A 26097-nucleotide genomic window follows, 5' to 3' on the forward strand; every position below is an offset into this window, starting at 1 on the left:
TGAAGGAGTCATCAGGCATGTTGTGCGGTACACACCCTGCCACTTATCTAACAGTCTTACATTGTTCAGTGGTCATAAGGAGGTTGTGAGAAAGTCATCCCACTGTTCTCTCTGAAATCCTGGAAGAGTATCCGAATAAATATATTCTGCTGTTCTCTGCTGCGAGATGCATTAATGCGCTTTTGTTTTTCTCCTTGCTCCCAACAGATCGCTCTCCTCCAGCTGTCGTCCTAAATTAGCTGAGCTCTGTGAAAGGAGAGCCTTTTCAACTGACCCCTTCTGCTCCTTGAAGCTCCAGCCGTCCGTGACACCCAAATGCTGCCTGTCTTTCATCAAACTGGTCCCTCCTGGAGAAAAATGGACTTGGAGTGAAGGGCGGCCCTTTATGTGGGCTGACTCCCTCTAGGACTACTCTGAAACTAGTTGAGACTCAAATGGGTGACCTATGACAATGTAACCAATAAGGGGACTTGAGTTCTCGCTTTCCCAAGCAGCTGCAAGCAGGATATGAGCTTGAGCCGTGGGTATCGGTGATAAAACAAACCTTCCATTGCTTGAGGCCTCCTCTAACGTCATGCAGCCATCTGAGGAATTATTTAGCAAGAAGCTGAAAGCGTTGAATGGAAGTATGGGACATCCGGCAGGCAACACGCAAGGGAAGCTGGATGGGGGTGGCAAGACGAATGGAACGCCTGCTATGCCAAAAATGGGGGTGCGAGCCAGGGTGACAGACTGGCCCTCCAAAAAAGATGGTTGGGTACCCAACTACGAGACTGTCATCACAGCCTTTCAGAACGGACAGCTAGACCAAAGTGTGCAGATCACGGATTTAGGTGGAGCTCCTTTGGAGCAGGATTATTCGGATACAAAATATTCCCTGAGTGACCTTTTGAGTCGATCCCCTTTGAAGGGACTCCATCCCATTCGTCAAAGGAGTAACAGTGACGTTACCATCAGCGACATTGACGCAGAGGACATAATGGACCAGAATGCTGTCAACCCCAACACAGGTGCCTCGTTGCATCGGGAGTATGGCAGCACGTCTTCAATTGACCGCCAGGGTCTTGGAAACGATGGGTTCTTTACTATGTTGCGAGGATATCGAATTGACAACTTGGACCATCGCAGCGCTCCGCCTGCTGGGTTCCCAGAGCTCCTTCGCTACGACACAACACTCTCCCCAAGCTTGCAGACCGCTGCACAAATAGCCCGAGGAGAGATCGTCCACATCTCCGGCTACGACTACGTGGACAGCTCCTTCCTCTACAGCCGAGAAAGAGAGAAGTCCTTCATGCGTCGTCTCAAGTCGGAATCATCCGAAACATCGCTGTTCAGGAAACTGAGGACTATTAAGAGCGAGAATGACGGTCTGCGGCTCTCCACCGAGCAAGATGACCGCCGGCCGCTCAGCTTCCAGAAGTGCTTCGCTCACTATGACGTCCAGAGCATCCTCTTTAACATCAGCGAAGCGGTGGCCAATCGCGTAAGCCTCAGCCAGAGGAAGAACACCACCACTGGAGCTTCTGCCGCCTCCCAATACCAAGTCCCAGGAGGTGGACAAGTGGCTGGGAATACAACTGGACCTGCATCCATGTTCGAATCGCCGCTCGGAAGTCGGGAAGACCTCAATCCCAAGGAGAATCTGGATGCGGATGAGGGGGATGGGAAGAGCAATGGATTGGTGCTGAGTTGCCCGCATTTTCGCAACGAGATTGGTGGAGAAGGGGAGAGGAGGATATCTCTATCCAGGGCTAACAACGCCACCTACAGCGCTGGAGGAGAAAACTGCTCATTCGAGTCCTCCTTGAGCTCCCACTGTACTAATGCCGGCGTGTCTGTACTGGAGGTGCCACGAGAAAGCCAGCCAATCCACCGTGAAAAGGTCAAGCGGTACATCATCGAGCACATCGACCTCGGAGCATATTATTATCACAAATTCTTCTATGGGAGAGGTAAGCCTTGTCTTTTGCATGAAAAACAAACCTGATTCTTGTTTGTTAAACTCAACATGAAACTAAATTGACCTTTCATTCCTGGTTCTATTCAGAATGATTCGTCAGTGTATGTTATTCAACATTTTTATTGTTTATAATCTTCCTATGCCTCTGAAACATAATTTCTATTTAGGTGATGATGTCACAAAGGTTATGTTTGTGTTTTTGTAACTCTGGCATGGACAAGTATTTTGTGGCTTATATGCATTTGTTGGAGTTTCCCTTTCAGATCAACCGCAGAACTTTCTACTCCCATCTGTGGTTTTATGGGATTGTGATCCCATGCTAATTTCCCCTGTTTAGTAAATCTGGCCCTAAATATTTTCATAGGTTTGTATCTTCATTGTACAAATGCTCCAAACCTGTATGAGTTTCTTTCTTCTGTTGAGCACAAAACAAGATTTGCAACCTGTGCTTGCAAAATGTGTCACAATGAGCCAGCTTTCAAACATTAGTCCTTATATCTCCATAAATATATAAAAAAAAAAAACATTCAAAATGATGTAAGATTTCTTGGAAATGACCAGAAAATGACTGGTCTGGTCTTCTGAATCTTCCAAAGCAAAACCACATAGCAACGTTGAATTTTTTTTCGACTAATAATATTACTTCATTAATAATCACAATATAAAAAACTGAACAAAGAACAGAAAATGCAAACAAACAGTTAAAATAGTGCAATTTAAAATAGTGCATTCATCTTACATCTGAACAATAGCATTTAAGTAAGACAACATATAGGCTTATCAAAAGAATCACTTTAGTGTATTCATTCCAAATTAATTGGTTATTAATACAAAAGCAGCGAGCAGCAAGTGATTCCCACTTATAAGACCTGCTGTGATGCAAGGATCTAATATAATGTTACATATCAGATGTTTTTCCCCAACTGTTCCTCAGACGTTCACTTAAGACGGAATAGATTATGTTTTCAGGAGTACTCACCAAGACAGATATTTTGAAACACTAAGTAAATGTGTATATTGGAATTGCACGCTGTCTGTGAGATGTGTCTTTATGCGCACGTTATGAATGCACGATCATTTTGCTTGTATCAGCATGGGTTTGAACATCACATATCACTAGTTCAGCCATCGAGAATTTGCTATGAATATTCACAAAGCCTCAATGCATCGACTTCAATGGTATGGAAAATAATTCTATGGAAGTCAATGGCTACCATTGGCAGTTTGATTACCAACATCCTTTCAAATGATCTTCTTCTGTTTTGTTCCACATGAGTGGGTGAGTAAATGACAGAATTTCCATTTTTGGGGCGGGGCTAACTTAGCAAAGTGTCTACAACGTACTATTCATTTTTAAAACAATATTTTTGCTGTGTGAAATATTCTCTCCTTTGGATGTCAGTCTGATGATTTAGGGACCGTAGGTTTTAAGAAGTATGGCGTTTGAGGTGTGAGAATGTTCTCCTGTCTTTGGCCTGTGATTTGTCATGTGAGAATAGACAGGGTGAGGTGCAGCTGTTCCCCTCCGAGGAGCCGTGATGCCGAGAGAGGCGAGACGGGACCCTCTCCTGTCACCACAGTCCCACCGCTCTTCATTAAAACACCTCAGCGTGTCTGGGAATGGAATAAGCGTATTATACCTCAACTTATTTTGCACAATGTCGTCCGTGTTTAACTGAGAAGGTGTCCGTGTCTGTCAGACTGCTTTTTTTATTGCATGTCTGCACATCTGCATAGACAGGATTGTGTTACTCATTCCTAAGCTCTGGAAAACAGCTGCTCCACTTCTTGCCATTCAGAAGTTCATTTCTTTCCTTTGACTGCGCTGAATAATGAGCCGCAGCCTGTGGGTGAAAGCTGTGATTGTGTCCCGCACGTTCACCGGCTTTCCAGCCATAGCGAATGAGCCAATTACAGCTCAGCTCAAATGACAATAAATCATGTTAGCCAGCTCATTCTGTTGGGAAAGAGATAATCATCCACCGTGCCGAGCTGCCAAAGACCTATCAAGCAGAAGAGCTCAATTTCCTTTACTTGTGTAAGGATATATTTTACCCTGATTAGTCTTGTGCATTTAACTTTATTTTAAGTGTTGTTTAAAGAGGAAAGGAGTTTTGACATAAAAATCGAAATTTTACCCATTTAGCCATGTGAACTAACTAATAGCCAGATATTAATTTATTTCGTTATTCTTAGGTTACTGTTGAATCTAATGCAGCTTTGTTTAATACCTAGCTCATAGTTAATTTAATGCTGTTTATGCAGTGAAGAATAACTTAAATAATGTTACATAATGGAAGATTTAAATAGGAACTTTAGTGCTTTTTTTATTACAACTCATTTGTAATTGATTGCATAACTTTAAACTGAATGCAAAACTTAAATGTATACATTTTTACGCAAATTGAAATAAATGAAATGCATAGCTTTAAACTGGATTATATTGAGTGCATAACTTCAACACAACTTTAAATGAAATAAAATTAAATTCATAACTTGAATGCATTGCTTCAAATTGAATTTAACTGAATGCAAAACTTAAATGCATAACTTAAATTCTAATAAATTAAATATATGCATAAATTTAATTAAATGGAATGCATAACTTACTCTTAAGATAAATGTTGGCTTTAAATTATTAAATACAGAAACTGATTTAATTTTGACAGTCTGACATTCTCGACTTCAAACAAACGGTCAGAGTCCATTTAACCTTTCAGAGCTGATCATCACCCCGTCATCGTCTCTAGAGGGACGTGAAAAGGACAGAGCTGTCAACATCTCTCCCTAGAGCCACTATCTTCTTTCACACTTTACTCTCCGTGATGCTTTTATCACCTGGGGAGAAGCATTGATTCCGTTAACTTCCTCTCCTGTTTTCCCCTGTTCGTGACCAAGATGCTGCATGATCGGAGATGCAAGCTGTGACATGCTCACTGAACGTCTGCATTAATGCATGAATGTTATTAATACTTCATATCGGTAAGAATCATGGCTCAGCTCAATGCCTCCCGTTGGCGACAGAATCTGATGTGTCATAGTTGCATTTCAAATTATTTTCAGCTCAAGAAACATGTCTGCTCATTATATCAGTGTTGAAAATATTTCTATGTAAAAAAAAAAAAAAAAAAAAACCTTAAGGATTTTTTAATGAAAAGAAAGTTTGAAAGAAGAGCATTTACAGTAATTGAAATCTTATGTAACTTCATAAATGTCATGATGAATAAAAATATACTTTCTTACTGAGCCCAAACTGTAAACGTAATATACTCTGTGTAAAAAAGGAAATAATTCAGTACTACAATATATGAAAGTACCGTATTTTCTGGACTATAAGTCGCACTTTTTTTCATAGTTTGCAAAAATGCACTTATTTGGAGGCATTCTCGAACAAATCTTACACAGCTCTGCGGATGATTTTGAAGCGCGTTGATGATGTGAGCGGTCTCGCTCTCCTCTGGTCGATGTGTTTCTGGGAGAAATGCCCATATAAGGACTTCCGTTCTCGTCTACGTCATTAGAGCCACGGTCGGGAAAAAAAACAGCCGAAACTTGTACCAACCAGGAAGTAAGATTTTCGGTAGTCATTCTTCTAAATTATTTTTTAAGACTTTAGCCATGTTTACCATGAGAATCCATCTCTTTAACACTGTGAACAACTCTGAAACACCATTGTACCCCCCCTTTAATGGTTTTTTCATCTCAGTGACATGCTTTAGCACACTATTCATCATGTTGCATAATTTTGGCCTCATGTTTTCAACTTGATGTCCAAATGCATGTTTGTCTCTAAAGGGGCTTACGAAAAAGGATATCAAGAAGAAAGAGGTTAAGCTTGGTCTGTAGCTGGTTTTATTTCTGTTGTTAATCTCCGATGGTGCATTGAAATCAGAGATTATGCTTCATATATAGCAACGATGTGTCTGTGAGACGTCATTGCCATGTGTACATGACAGATGACTAGAACAATATTTTAACCTTAACTCTTCTCCAATATAACTTTTTTTTAATATCATGAAGCCTATCAAGAGCATGTCATACTGGTATTTTATTCCAAAATCAAAATAGAAAATCATTTATAAAGTATTTAACATTAAGTTTCTATCGAATTAAATAATGTATTTTAAACATTTATTTGTTAGTTTGTTTGGAACAGATGATCATTTGACCATCGGTTGTCATTAAAATAATTAATGCAAAAATCTTAATGGTACAAAAATAAGCTTTTAGTTTAGTTTGTTTTGTTTTAATATCATAAAGCCTATCGTCACATTTTATTCTAAAATCAAAATATATTTTTATAGTATCTAAATAAGTGAAATATTTTATAAGTAAATTTATAAGTATTTAAAATTAATTTATCCTAAAATATATATTTTTTAATATTAATAATATCATGCATCCTATTTCAATCATATAATATTTTAAAATCTAAAGAGAAAATAATTTATAAAGTGTTTACAGTTAAACTACTATCAAATTACGTAATTTATTTTAAACGTTAGTTTGTTTGTAACATATGATCATTTTATTGTATTATTTGATTATTTTTAAAACATAGTTGCTATAAAACATTATTTGTTTGTTTGTTTGTTTGCTTGATTTTTTTTTATTTTTTTATGGATAATCTTAATAAATGGTTCTAAAATAAATGTAATTTTCTTTATGCAAAATATACTGTGCATTTATTTTTGTGGAGAGAAATATGACATTGACTTACTGAGATCCTTTTAGTTATATAAATTTAGTTTTTGTGGATACACAGGATAAACAGGAATAATTTATATTTCATTTGTCCATTTAATCATGAAAATATGAAGATGAATAGCTGTTTAATGTAAAGTATTACAGTGATGGACAAAATGATCAGAGCACTAGTATTTTCAGCAGCTAAACGTGGATTTAAGTCAGTTATTTCTCTCTGACCTCTCAGATAAGCAGCTCTTGGTCCTCTTCCTCTCCGGGTCGCTCAGGAAGGTGATTCTTGTTAAGTGTTATGTGTCCTTCTAGAGCCTGACCTCACATCTGTCCTGTCGTTTCCCTCAGAGCACCAGAACTACTTCGGTGTGGATGAACACTTGGGTCCGGTGGCCATCAGTGTACGGAGAGAGAAGCTGGATGACGGGAAAGACAAGGACACAGCGCAGTATAACTACCGCGTTACCTTCAGGACGAGTCAGGTAATAGAGCAATAAATAATGATCATTAATTGAGATCGCATTTGATTCATTGATCGGCCTGTCATGTAATTAATTCAGTTTAAAATCAATCCAAATTGCAATAAAATTTGAAAAATGTTTTGTTTCAGCTATTTTTCCACATTCAAATTAAAGATTTTAATTAATACTCTCCTTCTTTCAAACTTACAAGCTATAAAAATATGTAAAAATGATATTATTTATATATATATATATATATATTTATATATATATATATATATATATATATATATATATATATATATATATATATATATATATATATATATATATATATATATATGTGTGTGATAAAATAAAAATAAATGTATGAAAATATATCATCCTTAGGAGGTCAAATAGAAATCAGTTGCTTATAGCTGTATTTAATTAATTAGTTGATTTACTTTCTTACAATACAAAATCGTCAAAGTGTAAACATTTTAATGGTTCTAAAATAAACGTTATTTTTAAATTATATTCATTTATTCATTCATTTAGGATTCAGGATGGATAATCTTAAATTATAATTAAATTATAAGAAAATCTTAATAGACCTAAATTATTTATTTTGTAATGAGGTGAAATGTTTGTTTATTGTTTGGAAAAATGGTCTTAATTGTCATGAAAATAATGTCAAAATGCAAAAACATTGTTGTAAAATATACTTCATTTTCTAAATATAAATGGTAAAATAATATTATAATTATTTTATTAATATAAAAATATTTATTTATTTATTTAGGATGGATAATTTTAATAAAATCTAATTTTAATAAAAATAATCATAACAGACCTAAAATGACATTTCATTTTTTTTATGCATTATATATATATATATATATATGTATGTGTGTGTATATATATATATATGTGAGTATATATATATATATATGTGAGTATATATATATATATATATATATATATATATATATATATATATATATATATATATATATATATATATATATATATATATATATATATATATATATATTTATTTATTTATTTATTTATTTATTTATTTATTTATTATTATTATTATTATTTTTTTTTTCAACTGCTCCCCGGGCGCCGCAGCATAAATGGCTGCCCACTGCTTCGGGTGTGTGCTCACAATGTGTGTGTGTGTGTTCACTGCTCTGTGTGTGTGCATTTCGGGTGGGTTAAATGCAGAGCACAAATTCTGAGTATGGGTCACCATACTTGGCTGTATGTCACTTCACTCATATATATATATATATATATATATATATATATATATATATATATATATATATATATATATATATATATATATTTATTAATTTATTTATTTTTTTATTAGTTGAAATATTCTTATTATTTTTCGAAGAGAGTAGATGATATTATCAGATGATATTGATATTGTCATCTTCTCTCTTATCAAATGCATCGTCTCATTAAACCTCAGGCTTTGATCTTTAGCTTCTAATGGAACTCTTTCACAATGAAAATGAATTATGAAGCCTAGACGCACTCATGAATCAAAACGTCAGAATGGGATTTAAAGAGATGCTAGTGCTTCAAATCAGCATTCAGCATAAAAGCCTTTTACTTTATAAGTGAAAGTGCAGATAAAAGGGTCGAGACTCAATTACTTCCTTTCAGACAAGAGCGTGCTCTCAAATCTCCTGCAGGGAGGGGGAATTTCATTGCCAATGACTTAATATCCCAATGGATCTATGTATTTTTTTGTCATAGACTGACACTTGAGGTCAAACGCTGGACTGCTGTATTGACCAGACTGGTAAAACCTCCTGCCTTGTCATGGGATTTTGATTGTCTGAGGCAGGAAAATGTCCGTGCTGTGTAATGCATGTGATGTTTTATTCCTGTCCAGCGTACTAACATCTATCTCTCTCTGTCCCTCAGCTAACTACCCTGCGCGGGGCGATTCTGGAGGACGCTGTGCCCTCCACAGCGAGGCACGGGACGGCCCGCGGTCTCCCGCTGAAGGAGGTGCTGGAGTACGTGGTTCCCGAGCTGAACATCCAGTGTCTCCGACTAGCCATCAGCTCACCCCGAGTCCCAGAGCAGCTCCTCAAACTGGACGAGCAGGGGGTGTGTATTAAAGAGCTCGAATCTGATTGGATGAGCTGCGCTTGATGCTGTTGTTAAAGGGGTCATATGATGCTTTTTTTAAATGATCATAATTTTGTGTATTTGGGGTAACAGAAAATGTTGATATGCTTTTATGTTCAAAAAAACACATTATTTTTCAAATACTGTACATTATTGTAGTTCCTCCTGTACGAAGTCCCTCCTCCTGACAAGAGCAGTCTGCTCTGATTGGCCAACTGACCCAGTGCATTGTGATTGGCCGAACACCACAAGCACTCGTTGGAAATGTAACACCCTTTCTATTATCGCGAGCTTCATCTTTCAAAATAAATGGAAAGATAGTTAATAATGTCTTTAGTTTTACCATCAGTTCAAGCGACGAGTGGTGTGACAGACACAGTGATGAAACTCGTATGTGTTTGCAGTACACAAGACACGTGGTCTCTAATGTGTGACCGTCTCTCTCGCTCTCTCTCTCTCTCACACACACTCACACACTCGATGCAAAACTCTACATTTGAACAGTCACTAGCAAATACTTAAACTAAAAACAAAACATACTTCCAGTAGCTGATCCGGAAACACCAGATTGTCGTGGCTAAGTCAGAATGACCTCCTCTCCTAAGTTCACGAAACGGTCGTCAATAAAATGTGTTGCTGTTCTGTTGTAAGTAATCTTAAAGATGCATCTACATTTGGAAGAACAAATGAAGTGCTTTTGTTTTCTCCTAGATACACACACATCTCTCTGAAATGACTGCTTCAACACTAACTGTGTTACTGAAACCACACCGCCTCTCTTTGCGTGAACATTTGAGCGGCATTACGCAAATATTTCCACACAGTGATGTAGACATGTGGGGGCGTGTTTAAAAGAGGTGTTTAGGGGGGGCGTGGCAGAGTCTTAACTTTGATAGAGAATATCTCTTTGGGTTTAGTCTTTGCATCTTCACAGATCGTCTTCATGCACCAAGAGCTTGTAACACTCCAAAGAGAAAGAAAAAATTTAATCATATATTATGCATTTTGGTTTTAGGTTTTAGGTTTTAGGACAACTCTGATGAAACCTTTTGATCCCCTTTAAATGTTGACTAGTGTATTAATATGTCTATAAAATAATAATAATAATCAATAAATAATCAATATTATTATTACTATTACTACTACTTCTAATATTATACTACAACTGCTTATACTAATAAAACCAACTACAATAAAAATGTAAAATAAATATAATAATAATTAATCAAATTAATAAAAAAATAAATATTGCTATTGTGTTATTTCACTATAAAATAATCAGAAAGTATTTAAGAAAATATTATACAAATATAAATTGCATCTGATAAATACAAATGTTTATGGTTTATGATCTCAATTTCCATATTTTCATGATTTATAGTTTTTATTTAGATAAATAGTGCAGCCCTAATGCATAGTGTCTTTTATTGTAGTACTTTTGCCGATGTTTTATAACAGTACGTTTTATTGTTCTAATGTTCAGAGTCAATATGGGTTCTTCAGTGACTGGTTCTTTAACACTTTTTGGTAAACTGTATACTTAGCAGGCATCGTTTAGTCTGGCTTTAATGTAGCATTGTGTCTTTTCACTGAATTTTAAGCAGCCTATACTGTGCTGTGTAAAGATGCCTTAAGAATAAGTGAAGTAACGGTTTCTCACAACCCAAATATATCTGCAACAAAACAGTGCAGGAAGTGTTTGTGGATATATTGCATGGTCATGTGACTAAAAATCACCATGCACTTGGTCTCAGAAACAGCATGTCGAGTTGTTTTTCCACATGTCAACACACTTTCAGATGGTCGTCTGCTTTCTAAGGGAGAAAATCAGCCAATATCATGTTTAGAGATGATCAATAATAGCTCCAGTCATCCATTGATTTCCTAAGTTTGTGTGGAAGTGTGAATGACATATAGCTGGAATTATATTTTATTTTGTACATCGAGGCGTTCCATTCGTTCCCTCTCAATATTGCTTCTTTAGCAGCTTTACAAGAAAGTGTTTCTTGAATGTTAAATATAGTCCTTTTTTCATATGAATGGAAAGCCCAGTCATTTATTTTTTTCTGGTTATATTCTTTTTTCGGAAGAAAGTAATACTTTTGTTCAAGAAGAATGCATTAAATTGATCAAAAGTGACAGTAAAGACATGTAAATGTTACAAAATTTCCTAATTTAAACTTTAATTCGAACGACTTTTCTTTTAAACCTTTTTATTCAGAAAAGAGTCCTGAAAAATTAAATCCATCAGGGTTTCCACAAAAATATGAAGCCGCACAACTCTTTTCAAGATTGATATTGTGAAGATCATGTAACACTGAAGACTAGAGAAATGATGCAGAAAATGCTGCTTTGATCTCAGGAATAAATTACATTTTGCAATATATTCACATGCAAAACACTTATTTTAAATTGCAATAATATTTCTTAATTTTACAGTTTTTGCTGTAGTTTTAATCAAATTGTTATTAAAAACTTTATTAATATTTCACAGGAAACTATATTGTTACAGCAGCAACCTCAATTTAATCCATGCACACAGACATTTTTAAATAATTACACACCCTAAAAAAGAATCTTACACACACAAAAAATGCACATTACCCAATAAAATACATTACACGTATTGCACATTAAAAACCTGATAGCAGCAGGCAGCAATTATTTGCAATGCCGTTATATATTGGAGGGATCACTCTGCCACTAAATGTACTCTGCTGAAACCCCTCTAAAGCATGTAATGGGTGCGAATCATTGTTCATAATAACATTTATTTTTCTCAGCATCCTCATCTCCACAACCTGCTCAACCCAGTCCTGTGTGATGCCAATAGTAGAGCTTGCCTTTTTAATCAATTTATTTAGTGTGTTCCTGTCATATGTGGATGTGCCCAACCCCAACCCTTTTTTGTATACAGCTTCCATGTGGCTGAATCAGTCCCCAAAATAGAAACTAGATCTGGTTTGGGCCTCTTCCTCCTAAAATCAATGACTAGTTACGAGTTATGAGGAGATACTAAGCCTCAGATGGTTATTATTACACCAGTCAACAAAGTCCCTGATTGTACTTCCTCACAACCATCCCAGATACATCCCACAACAGCTGAATCATCCGAATCAGATATATATAGACTAAACAGAAAAGGTGACAGGACAGGTCCCTGTGGCACTCCAGTTCTACACAGAACTGTCTCTGAGGCACTTTTCTGAAGCGGCACGCTTTGTGGCCTAGCAGTTAAATAATCAGTCCCCCAGAAAACAAGCTCCAAATCCACCTGAATCCTCCTCATCTTCTCACACAGCAACTCTGGCTGAATGGTGTTGAATGCACTTGAGAAATCAAAAAAGGTGAAATTGTGCCAGGATTATCCAGACGTGTGTAAAACCTCTGGAGCATATAGATTAGGCTATATTAGGCTGGTATGCAAACTGAAGAGGGTCAGACACTAAGAAAGAACAAGTCTTTCAAAAGTAAGAGCAATAGATCTGAAAGTATTACATAAGTACTACATAAATAAATGCAGCCTTATCGAGCATAAGAGATTTCTAGTGTTATCGAGCATATAGGATAGTGTTACCAACTCCAAGCTTCTAAACACTGTCTTAGTATTTCCCTGTCACATGAATGACTGTGGATTCCCATCACCACATGTGCTGTGAATCTTCTTGTCGGGTTTACTGTCGAGATCAAACGTCGTCTGAAAAATTCCCAAGGTGTTTAGTCTCACATAAGAGACAGAAGCAGAAAAAGTAACATACCATTACTGCACTTAATGCACTTTATTGATCTCAGTTTCATGTTTTTTCTGTAGGAGCGTGTAAGGGTTCGTCCCAAAAGACTTGTGTTTTAGTTGTAGACCTTGTGTGGGATCCCATCTGAGTCAGTCGAGCAGGAAACTCCAGTGTGTGTAGTCATGTGTGTTACAGTGAAGCAGGGCAGTCTGGGTAATGTGTGTAATACTGTGATCAAAGCTGAATTTTCAGCATCATTACTCCAGTCTTCAGTGTCACATGATCCTTCAGAAATCATTCTAATATACTGATTTATTATCAGTCCTGGAAACTGTTGTGCTTCTTCATATTATTTTTGAACCTGTGATACTTTTTGAAATCATTACAAGTCCTACTGATCCAAACTTTTGACCCATAGGGTATATTTGTGACCCTGGAGCACAAAAGCAGTCTTAGGTCTCTGGGGTATATTTGTAGCAATAGCCAAAAATACATTGTATGGGTCAAAATTATAGATTTTTCTTTTATTTGATTTGATTTGCCTTTATTGTCTCCTGACGCAGAAATTTGTTTTGGGCATTCGGGATAACAGATACATACAATATACATATAACACAACATACTTCCCCTACACATAATTTACCACCAACCCACACCCCTTATTTCTTCTTATTCAATATTTTAATAGAAAGTGGTACAAATGAAAATTTAAACCTATTCAGTCTACAGTTTGGTAACCTGTACCTTCTACCTGAGGGCATCATCTCATACTCACTGTAAAGGACATGGTTCGGATCATTAGTAATTTTTAAACTTTGTTTCCTGACCGCCTCCTCAAAAAGCTCATTAAGACTGGTCGGTGGCACTCGTCCAATTATTTTTCCCGCCCTTTTAATCAATGTTTGGAGCTGTGATTTTAATTTAACTGACAGGTTACCAAACCAAGCTACCATACCATATCGGACAATAGACTCAATTGCTGCCTTATAAAATAGTAACATAATATCCTTGTCAACACCATGAACTCTTAGTTTCCTTAAGAAATGTAGACGCTCACATATTCTTGAGGAAACATACTCCACTTGATTTGACCACTGTAACTGTTTGTCTAATTGAATCCCTAAATATTTATATGTTGTTACTTGTTCAATCGGTACTCCTTCAATTATAATAGGGCTTTGATCGCCTATAGACCTAGGGTCAAAAATCATTTCTTTGGTTTTATTAACATTAAGGAGCAATTTATACTTATTGCACCACTTAACCATCTCCTCTATCTCCTGTATGTAAACACCAATGTCTGATTTGTTGTAGAGTAAGCTAAGTATGGCCGTATCATCTGAAAATTTAATAATAAAATTATTCCTACCGATAGTTCTGCATTCATTTGTATATAATATAAAAAGTAAGGGCGAACTTACACAGCCCTGAGGGGCACCTGTACTTACACTAATCATTAGGGCCGGGACTCGATTAAAAAAATTAATCTAATTAATTAGAGGCTTTGTAATTAATTAATCGAAATTAATCGCATTTTAATCGCATATAAATATTAGACCTGAGAACAGTGAGAAGTAATTTTTTTCACATGGATTTATAGTATACCATTGAATAATGACTGAATACATAAGCTTAAGCAACAAAATATTGTTTATTTTGTTCAACCAAGTCTAGCAGACCAGTGCAATTTTTGCCATGAAGTGTAGCAATAGCATATTTAGAAACAATTTAGAAATAGTACATTTCAGAAATTCAGGAAGCTTATAGGTGCTGGAACCTTCTGTAAAGTGTTTTTTAAGTAAAACACAATACTGTCAATTACATTCAGAACATTGGAAACACTGACTATTATAAAACATCTCTCTGTTGCTTCAGAGGCCATAACATACTAAGTCCAACTCTCAATAACCTTGGCCAAAACAATAAAGAGTTCAACATAAACTGTTGCACCAACAAAATAATACATAGTTCAACATAAAGTGTAAAGTCCACGCTAGCTGCTATATGTTTTGCGTTGAGGTGATGCTTGAGGCTCGATGTGCTGCAGTGATATGCGAACGCTAGTTGGTGCTCCAGTATAATCGGTCCCGCCGAAACTCATCCAGTGAGAAACGTTCCACGGTGCAAAAATAAGTTATTAAAAATGCGGGATTTTTTTCTGTAATTAATTAATCTTAGTTAACGCGTTATTTTTTGTGTAATTAATTAATCTCAATTAACGCGTTAAAGTCCCGGCCCTACTAATCATATCAGAAAGAGTGGAGTTAACTCTCACCTGCTGCTTCCTTTCTGTCAAGAAAGAGCCATACCATTTAACAATAAAAGGGTTCACTTCCATCTGCTGTAGTCTACTTAACATTATCTGCGGAAGAATACAATTAAATGCAGAACTAAAATCCATAAATAATAAACGAACATAACCTGATGGATTTTCCAAGTGCTTTAAGATGGAATGTACAGTTGTAATTAAAGCATCATCAGTACCCCTGCCATTATTATAGGCAAATTGGTACGGGTCCAAAAGATGCTGTACCTCACTCCTTAACTTACAAACCATTATACGCTCTAATGACTTCATCACTATAGATGTCAACGCTACTGGTCTATAGTCATCATTTTGCTGTGGGCATGTTTTTTGGGCAATGGAATGACAATTGATGTTTTCCAGATAGTTGGAATATTACATGTATCCACAGATAATTGAAATAAGGGGCACCAAGCCGGAGTTAGTTCATCTGAGAATGTTTTTATGCCAAAAATCATTAGGATATGAAGTAAAGATCATGTTCCATGAAGATTTTGTAAATGTCCTACCGTAAATATATAAAAAATTAATTTATGATACGTAATATGTGTTTCTAAGGACTTAATTTGCACAACTTTAAAGGTAATTCTCTCAATGCATTTAATTTTGGGGCACACTCAGATTCCAGATTTTTTAATAATTTAAATATCTCGGACAAATATTGTCCTCCTAACAAAACCATACATCGATGGAAATGACCCTTATGACTGGTTTTGTGCTCCAGGGTCATACATGTATGTGCGTGTGTATAAAAACCAAAATACAGCAAAAACAGTAATATTATGAAATATTTGTACTATTTATTCCTGTGTTTTCAAAGCTTGATTTTCTTTTTTATTCTTTAATTTTTAATCATATTTTTTTATTACATTTTAAAATTGCAATATAAAAATAATAGACATTTAATATATATATATATATATATATATAATATAATTATTATAATGTTATAATATATAATTATTTAACATTTAATCTATACTTAAAAAATGTATTTCTATATTGCACATCTCTTCAAAGACTGCATTGCTATAAGCTTTGAACTTTTTTCCTTATTTCTTAACGTTTTTTGCATCTCAGAGCTGGTTGGTTTGCTGTTCAATGCTTTGAACTTTTTAAGCTCTTTAGAGAAATGAATGGGAAAAATGCTTCCAGAAGCAGTCCTCAGCAGCAGGTTGCCCACTGTTTCTGCAGTGTGACGGTTAGCGCTGTGCAGGTAGTAAATGACTGTATGATGACCGCATGTTTGCTGGTGCTTGAGTCTCAGAGTCGTGAGAGGAAGTCATTCCTGCCCCGAGGGCTGATGGGAGCAGTGATGTCACTCACCGCAGTCAGGGTGGCGTTATGTAAAGCACTCAGCTCTCTGTGCCTCCATCACTAGCCTGTGTTTCTTCCGTCTTGTGGCGTTTCATGTCATTCGGAGGTTTATCTGGGTCTGTGTTGAGCTCTCTGAGGAACAGACAGAAGAATGTGTTTCAGTAATCTTTATCCTTTCTTCTGTACGTTTGAATAAAATATCAGGATCCAATAGAAAGTGTCCGTGTCAAAGATTTCAGACTCGTCCTGTGTTTTTGGCATTTCTTGCTCTGTTTAAAACTCTAGTGTGCTGCCTTGTTTTGATGTCTTTGACCTTTGCAACGCATCTCACTGCTTTTAAGGTCTTGTCCTATGAAATTGATGATTCCCTGTCATCACGTATGAAACTCTCCACTGACCTGGTCACACTGAATTCTGGCATTGCCTTTTTAAATGAAGAATAAATGTGATGCTGCCTTAAAATTTGCTTTAAAGTTAATTATGCGTCTGATGACATTAATTTCCCCAATGATTCCTAAGAAATATTTTAATTATTTAAAATAAAAGGTACAATTTTTGAACAGTTGAAATTTATATATAAATATGAAAAACTATATTAAATGTTTTAATATATATAACATGTAGGTTTTTAAAATGTTATGAATAATATTGTAATTTTTATAAAATATTTCTAAACAAAATGACTTATTATTTACCATAATAAATGTTAAGATTTTTAATTAATATAATAAAATATACATACATTAAAACACTTTCATAAATATTTTATATTTTTAAAAATAATATAATAAAAAGACAATTATTTATCAGTTAAAATGACTTATTATTTATCAGTTAAAATTTTGTAGAATTATATATATACACACACACATGATTTTTAAATTTATAATATATATTTTTTTATTTTTATAAAATAGTATTTTTGATACACTAGTGTTTGTAACAGAACTTTGACTCTTTGTTGCTGTTTAAATGTAAACTGTTGAGAGTAATTGATCTCATGACATCACTGTTGGCTCGTATGACGGCTCACATCACATTCGCTCCTCTGTGTTTCTCACCGTTTTCTTTCTCTAAAATCTGCCTGTTGGACATATCTCAAGCCATTCAGAATGTGTCAGCGGTTTGGATGCCGTCATGTACTCCTTTAATCACTCGAGTGTGTGTGTGTGTGTGTGTGTGTGTGTGTGTGTGTGTGTGTGTGTGTCCTTCCTGAAGCCAAGTAGGGCATCTCCTCTGGACTGCATTAGCGCTGCTCGAGCAGACGCTGTGGAAGTCACTGGCTGTTCCTAATCTGAAACAGTCTGCTGAAGGTTTCCAGGAGCGAGGTCGCCAGTACGGTTGCACGCTGGGAATACTTGACCTCCGTAAGAGAGCGGAGTCTGATTCCCGTCACGACTGGGTTACGCTTGCGTTCAGAGTCTGTGAGGGCAGTGCTGCTGTGTTTTTAGTGACCTGTCACAGCTCACTTCAGATCAAAGGAACTGAGGGTTTGAACCCTTTATCAGCTCGGTGGCAGGCTAAACTTGCTTAAACAACACCTCCGACTGGTAATAATATTCAATAATAATAATAATTAATAATATTATTTCTTCTTATTGTGATTATTATTAATTATTATTAATAAACAAAGCATGCATATTGTGATTTCTTTGTGAAATACCATTTACATTTTCCCTGACACAGAGTGTTTGTGTATGCAATTCCTTTAATAATAATAATAATAATAATAATATAAATAATAATGGTATTATTATTATTGTTGTTGTTATAAATAAACAAACAAAGTGCATATTGTGCTCACTTTGCAAAGTAAATGTTATTTTACAGATATAATAAAGCAAATGAAACAGAATATACAGTATATGATTTATTTGTGTAAATAGTGTTTTTTAGTTAAATTTGAAAATATTAAACCACCCTTTTTTATGTTGCTTTGGCAAATACCTGAAATAAGTTTGTTTAGGTATCACAGTTTTCTATGAGATTTAACTTAAACAATAAAAAAAAACCATTTCATTTCAGTTAAAAAATTATATTAATTTCTAAAAAAGATTATAAATAAAAATTGGATTTGCTATTACAATTAAAACATGCAAGAAATATTGTGTGATTTATTTCTATTTTTTTTCAGCAGTAGTAGCAGTATCACATACGTTTTACTAAATAATAGTAATATTTCTAGCACAATGCCTTTATGTAAAAACGAACTTTTATTTTGACGGGTTGCTGTGAATACCTTTAAACTGACACTGGTTTTCCTCAAATGAAACGGTAAAGTGCTTGTGAAGTGACTCAGAACAGTTCTGGGGATGTTGTTGATGTGTTTATGTCCTCATTGAGACGGCAGATGCTGATTCAGTCTATGTCGCACAGAGACGCGCAGAACATGCAGGATTCAGATTTCGACCAACTTTTGCAGCTTAACATTTTAAAATACTGGTCCATATGGAGATTTGATTTGATTCATTTATGCTAACTTTGACCAATTCCTTGACTGTGATATTAAATAAGTTTAAATAAGTTTCATGACTGGATTTTGAGATGCCGTCCGCGTTTTCTGCTTCGCGGAAATCATATCGCTGTATGCGTCAAGAACCGGGTTGACCGGGTACTCGGTACCACCGGTACTTAAAGAAACCTGCTACCGTCACATTTTCATTTTTTTTGTATTGACTTGGTACGACCGGGTCTTTTGACAACACTGCCTAGGATGCTTCGAGGGTGAGTAGAAGATGGACGAATTTTCATTTAACCATTTAATGATTTAATCTAAAATTAAAACCGGAATGTGAAAAGAAAAGTTCATTATAACTTTAAATTGATAAAAGTGCATAAATACGTTAATAATTTTATAACAAAAATAACAATGTCTCACACTAAACAAAAGCACACATTTTGAACAGTGTTGGTGGAACGAACTTTTAAAAGTAATGCATTACAATACTGCTAAAAAGTAACTAATTACGTTACTTAGTTACTTTTTATGGAAAGTAATGCGTTACGTTACTTTTGCATTACTTTTTAATTATGAGAAGGGCTTGATTGTTTTTAATATAAGAATTTGTATTTATAGCAAATGTAAAAGCACTTTCACACCAAAAAAGTGTAAAGAATAAATCTCAGTCTGAAGGAAAAGTAAATTCACGTGTGTGCAGAAGAACACAGGAGAGGAAGATTCAACACTCTTCAGCAATAAAAAAACAATGAAGCACAATTTTACACCAGTTTATCTAAAGTCATGTTAGTTTGGTTGAACTGGATCATCGAAGGTTAGCAGCAAAGACATAGTTAATAAAATAGGATTAGATACATTTGTGTTTGTATCATATTCTGCTGTTTTCATTTCTTTTTATGAATACTAATTTTTTTTTTTTTTTTGCGAGTGAGATAAATTAATGCACATTCACATTTAGTCTAGAACTACATCATGTTCACACAGTGCACACAACGCCTCTGTGCTTCTGATTTCTCTCAATATAGGGACCGGAGACTCGTCAGTCAATAAACGGGAAAACAAAGTAACTCCAATGTTTTCTGAGAGAGAGAGAGAGAGAGAGAGAGAGAGAGAGAGAGAATCGTGACGATCCACAGGGTTTTCTACTCTGCCGCTGAGTTTCTAATCCTTCCATTTCCATAATGATTATTAAATCCTCATGAATAAGGTCTCTGTTTGTAGTCAGTGTGTCACAGACTGAGCTCTTCTGAATGTACTCATGTACAGTACAGACCAAAAGTTTGGAAACAAAACTATTTTTAATGTTTTTGAAAGAAGTTTCTTCTGCTCATCAAGCCTGCATTTATTTGATCAAAAATACAGAAAAAACTGTAATATTGTGAAATATTATTACAACTTAAAATAATAGTTTTCTATTTGAATATACTTTAAAAATTAATTTATTCCTGTGATGCAAAGCTGAATTTTCAGCATTATTCCTCCAGCCTTCAGTGTCACATGTAACATCAGTCGATCACATGATCATTTAGAAATCATTCTAATATTCTGATTTATTATGAGTGTTGGAAACAGTTCTGCTGTCGAATATATTTGATCAATAAAAGGTTAAAAAGAACTGCATTTATTGCAAAATAAATAAAAAATTCTAATAATATATTTTCTTTTCTATCACTTTTTATCAATTTAACACATCCTTGTTGAATAAAAGTATTGATTTTATTTAAAAAGAAGAAAGAAAAAAAAATTACTGACCCCACATTACTGACCAGTAGTGTATATTTTTATTACAAAATATTTATATTTTAAAAACATACCTTTTTATTTTTTACTTTTTATTCATCAAAGTATCCTAAAGAAGTATCACATGTTCTGAACAAATATTAAGCAGCAGAACTGTTTCCAACTTTGATAATGAATCATCATATCAGAATGATTTCTAAAAGATCATGTGATAATGATCCTAAAAATTCAGCTTTGCATCACAGAAATAAATTATAATTTAAAGTATAATACATTTTAAAACAATTATTTTAAATTGTAATAATATAATCACAATATTAAATTTTTCTCTATTTAAAAAAAAATAAATGCAGGCTTGATGAGCAGAAGAAACTTCTTTCAAAAACATTAAAAATAGTAATGTTTCCAAACTTTTGGTCTGTACTGTACATGAAAATACCCATCCACACCTAAAAACCAAACCTGAGATGAGTGTTTTATTCATGACTTCTTCTGAGTACATGCCTTTGCTCGAGGAGTGAAGTTTTAGTCGTAGTAAACGATTATAAACAGGCTTCTGTGGCACGTGTTGTTCTTGCAGCTGAGTTTCCAGCACAAAGTGGGCGTCCTGTACTGTAAAGCGGGTCAGAGCACAGAGGAGGAGATGTACAATAACGAGAACGCCGGGCCGGCGCTGGACGAGTTCCTGGATCTGCTCGGTCAGAGAGTCCGGCTGAAGGGCTTCACCAAGTACAGAGCTCAGCTGGACAACAAGAGTATGTGCTGAACACACCACACTATAAACACCATTTACTTTTCACATTTAGAAAAAATTATCTACATACACTACTGGTCAAAATTTGGGATCAGAATGATTTTAAATGCTTTTCTTCTGCTCGTCACGGATGCATTTATTTGATCAAAAATCAATATTGTGAAATATTATGATTCTGTAAAATAATGTTTTTCTTTTTTTAATATACATTAAAATCTTTTATGTCAAATATACATTAAAAAAATGTATTTCTGTGACGCGCAGCTGAATTTTCAGCATCATCGCTCCAGTCTTCAGTGATCATTTCACATTTTTTGGGAACTTGTGATACTTTTTTTCAGGATTCTTTGATGAATAAAAAGTTACAAAGAAGAGCATTTATTTAAAGTAGAAATTAAAACTTTAATTCAGCAAGGATGTGTTAAATTGAGGAGAAGCGATGGCAAAGATTTATATTTTGAATAAATGCTGTTCATTTTAACTTTTTATTCATCAAGGAATCCTGATAAAAAAAATTGCAGTTTCCAAAAAAAAACTATTGCCTACATTAATAATTCTAATAATAAATCATTATATTAGAATGATTTCTGAAGGATCATGTGACTCTTTATAATGGAGTAATGGCTCATGGAAATTCAGCTTTGCATCACAGAAATAAATTATATTTTAAAGAATATTAAAATAGAAACCATTATCCTATATTGTAATAAAATTTAGTAAGATTACTGTTTTTTTCTGTATTTTTTATTAAATAAATGCAGCCTTGATGAGCAGAAGAAACTTCTTTATAAAACATTAAAAGTATTACTGATCCCAAACTCTTGACCCGTAGTGTGTGTGTGGGTGTGTGTGTGTGTGTGTGTGTGTGTGTGTGTGTGTGTATGTATGTATATATATATAATGATAAAATATGATGATAATTAATATTATTAGAAATTAATTAATTATTTGATAATAATAATAATTTATAAATAAACAGTGCACATTGCTCTAAAACACTACATTTTAATAGCATTTATTTTTTTCACATTTGCAAAAAAAAAAATATATATATATATATATATATGTGTGTGTGTGTATAATTTTTGTTTTTGTTATTATTAAAAATAAATAAACAAGCACAGTTATTATTGTGCTCAGGCACTTGACTGGTTTTGTTGCTTCTGTGTAAACTTATTTACTTTATTTTCTTAATTAATTACTTTATTATTGATAATAATTAATGGTAAATTTTGGAGAAAAAAATAATTTCTCCTCAGATTTAAACAATTTAAAATTATATATATATAATGAGATAGTGATGTGTTTGTGTTGATTGTTCCAGCGGACTCCACCGGCTCTCACTCGCTCTACACCACATATAAAGACTACGAGCTGATGTTCCACGTGTCCACGCTCCTGCCCTACACCCCCAACAACAGACAGCAGGTACAGATTTATTATATGTGTCATGATATGTTCTCTTGATCAGATAATGCCGTTGTCTCCCTTTAGCTGCGTTCTGGATCAATGCTCATCAGGGTTTGGATGTTAATAGAGTTGATATAGTGTTATGTTGGTGAAAGAAAACCCAATGTATTTAAATCTGAATATGTTTTATAAATTAAAAGATATATTGATGAATCTCTTTTCCCTCTTTTTTTGAACATTCTTTGATTATTTTTTCCTTCCGTTTTTAACAATTTATTTTATTTCTAACTATATATTCATTAGTGTTTCATTTCTATTTAATTATTTATTTTATTTTTATCTTTAGTTTTTTTATGTATTTTATTGTTTTCCCCCTTTTTTGGACAATATTTTGTATATAACCTCAGGTTTGAACAGTTAGCACTTTGTTTCTTTTCAATTATTATTTGTTTTCCCCACATATTTATTTTAATTTTTTATTTTTATTTGTTTAGTTTTTTTGTATGCATGTGCATTTTAAAGCATTTACTTCTTTCAAGGAAAAAGAAAAATCTTAAAGACTGAGTACTTCACTTTGGTAAATGCATGCACTGCATTGCATCTAATGCCATTAAATATATTTAATACGTTTTGTATAAAACGATTCAGTTGCAATGACTTTCCTAAAACGGAGCCTCATCATTGCACATGTCTTGACTGATCGCTGTCACTTACATCTCTTGACAGTCGATTGGCAGGATTAGAGGATTTTCTGTCTTTTTCTTCTCCAACTTCAATTAAATTCGATTGTGCAGGATTAGTGCATAAATCCCTGTCCGTAAGCTTCCAGAAGACTCGTGCTCCGTTCAGCCTCACATCTTCTCATACACCCATAATCCTGTTTGTAACCCTTGGCCACTCACAGGAAGGCAAGCGCATGATTAATATGACATCTCGGGGTTAATGGAATATTATGAGTTCCTCACTCCGTTCCCTTATCAAATATCTTTGAGATATGAAGGGCTGACAGTGCTAAAAATCTCTCAGGTTACAGATATTGTACTTATGGATGAGCACAAGAGATTTTAAGACTTTCACAGCTTTTGCAAACATCTTTTGTGCCATTTATTGTGCAAAAAATTAGTTCAGATGGCACATTGCTGGCGAATGAGTTTATATATATATATATATATAACTCATATTTTTAATCTTTGTTTTTGCTGTGAAAAAAAATGTTACCCTCCTAAATTAGTTAAATATTTTTGATTTAGAAGACAAAACATATTAAAAATAAATCATGACAAACAGGGTCCAAAATCTGCTTTTTGCCACATCTGCTGATATTAGTTGAAAATGTTATTGTAATATTTTTTTACAGGCTGTATGTTTAGCAACACAAAATTATTATTATTGTTATTAGTAGTAGTAGTAGTATTGTTAGTGTTAGTATTATAGTTTCTTATTTATTTATTTTACCCTCCGTTTGCTCTTGACAAGTGTTAAATTTTACTGTTTTTATCAACACACATGTATTAGTATAATTAGTAGTAGTATTTGCTGTAATAATATAATAATAATAATAGTTTTTATTTAATTTCAAAATGTTTAGCAACAAGTTGTTTTATTTTTTTCACTTTTTATTTTGTTCACAAAATTATTATTATTATTATTATTATATTACAGCAAATACTACTACTAATTATAATACATGTGTTGATAAAAACAGTAAAATAAATAAATACGAAACTATAATACTAACACTAACACTACTACTACTTTAATTATTTTTACTATTATTACTACTAATTTGTTTTATTTTCAGAATTTTATCAACATAACATTTTTATTATGATTTTATTTAATTAATAAAATTTTTAGAGTTATGATTATAGCTGATGTCCATTTATTTTTCAATATTTTAACAACATTCAATATTTAAACAACATAAAAATAATATTTTATGTATATTATTATTATTATTATTATTATTATTTCACACTGCAAATGTTAACTTTGGGCCCTGGTTACAAAAGACGATTGAAAATATCATTTTCAGTAATTTTTCCTATAATTAGAGTTTCTGTTAGTTCATATTAGCCAAAATGAAAGAATTTTCGGGCACTTTGAAGCTGATGGATTTGCTGCTACACTTACTAAAGTGTCCTAAAACCTGTCCTTTGAGTAAACGGCACACACCGAGTCCATGCACCTCTGTTCTTTGTCTTCTCTCACCAGTTGCTCAGAAAGAGACACATAGGAAATGACATCGTCACCATCGTGTTCCAGGAGCCTGGTGCCTTGCCTTTCACACCCAAAAACATCCGCTCCCATTTCCAGCATGTGTTTGTCATCATTAAAGTTCACAATCCGTGCACGGAGAACGTCTGCTACAGGTGAGTGAAGCAAACGTCTGTGTGGGAACGATGCCTTTGATTTACACCGTAAATTATGATTATGATGCACTATATTAAGAGAAATAAAGTGAATTCTGTTACTGTAAAGAGAGAAAAATATAATTGAAGCTGACGGACCTGCATTAAATGCTGGATAACTCGCAGGAACTGTTTAAAAGCAATGCCAAAGGCTGGTTGAGGCATTTAATTATTGCATTAAAGGGGAAATTATGTAATTGGATAAGTCTGATTTGTGCATCTCTCATATCATGAAATCTATAGTTATCAGTTACTGTAAAACCCAAAAATACACACATACCAGTGCCATGAAAATAGTCCATATGACTCCTCCTCTATGTAAATCTTATGAACACTTACTGTAGTTTTATGGAACACTGCTAAAGTCATTATTCACTGAAAATCTTGATTCGTGTTGTTGTTTTTAACTAAAACTTTTACAATTATTTTTGGCCATTGAAATAATGCAGAAAATGTGAGCGAAAAAAAATATATGTATAGATATTAGAAAAACGGGAATTTAGAAAAATAAATAAATAATAAAACACTAAAGTCAAAATACTACAAATTAATCAACTAATTTAAAAAATATATGTGAAAAATAAACGACCACCCTGTTACAATAAAATAGAAATGTAAAAAGTTAAAGAATAAAACTGGAATATAAACAGTACAATATAATACAAAATTAAAATTATAATATACAAACATATTGTGTTAAAATAGAATAG

At 34.0% G+C, this 26097-nt stretch overlaps 1 protein-coding gene across 4 annotated transcripts in view; it reads left to right on the forward strand.

Annotated features, from left to right (window-relative positions):
- LOC113056575 (signal-induced proliferation-associated 1-like protein 2) overlaps positions 1–26097 on the forward strand; it is a 111138-nt gene that overhangs the window by 37031 nt on the left and 48010 nt on the right. For all 4 annotated transcript variants that reach the window (XM_026223334.1, XM_026223335.1, XM_026223336.1 and 1 more), the window contains exons 2-7: positions 208–1952; positions 7007–7140; positions 9052–9240; positions 21393–21567; positions 22891–22994; positions 25191–25348. In XM_026223334.1, coding sequence (XP_026079119.1) covers positions 575–1952; positions 7007–7140; positions 9052–9240; positions 21393–21567; positions 22891–22994; positions 25191–25348 — 2138 coding nt within the window. In that variant the 5' untranslated portion in view covers positions 208–574. The remainder of the gene's footprint in view (positions 1–207; positions 1953–7006; positions 7141–9051; positions 9241–21392; positions 21568–22890; positions 22995–25190; positions 25349–26097) is intronic.

This window comes from Carassius auratus, chromosome 38 (genome assembly GCF_003368295.1).
Source record: "Carassius auratus strain Wakin chromosome 38, ASM336829v1, whole genome shotgun sequence".
Lineage (NCBI taxonomy): Eukaryota > Metazoa > Chordata > Actinopteri > Cypriniformes > Cyprinidae > Carassius > Carassius auratus.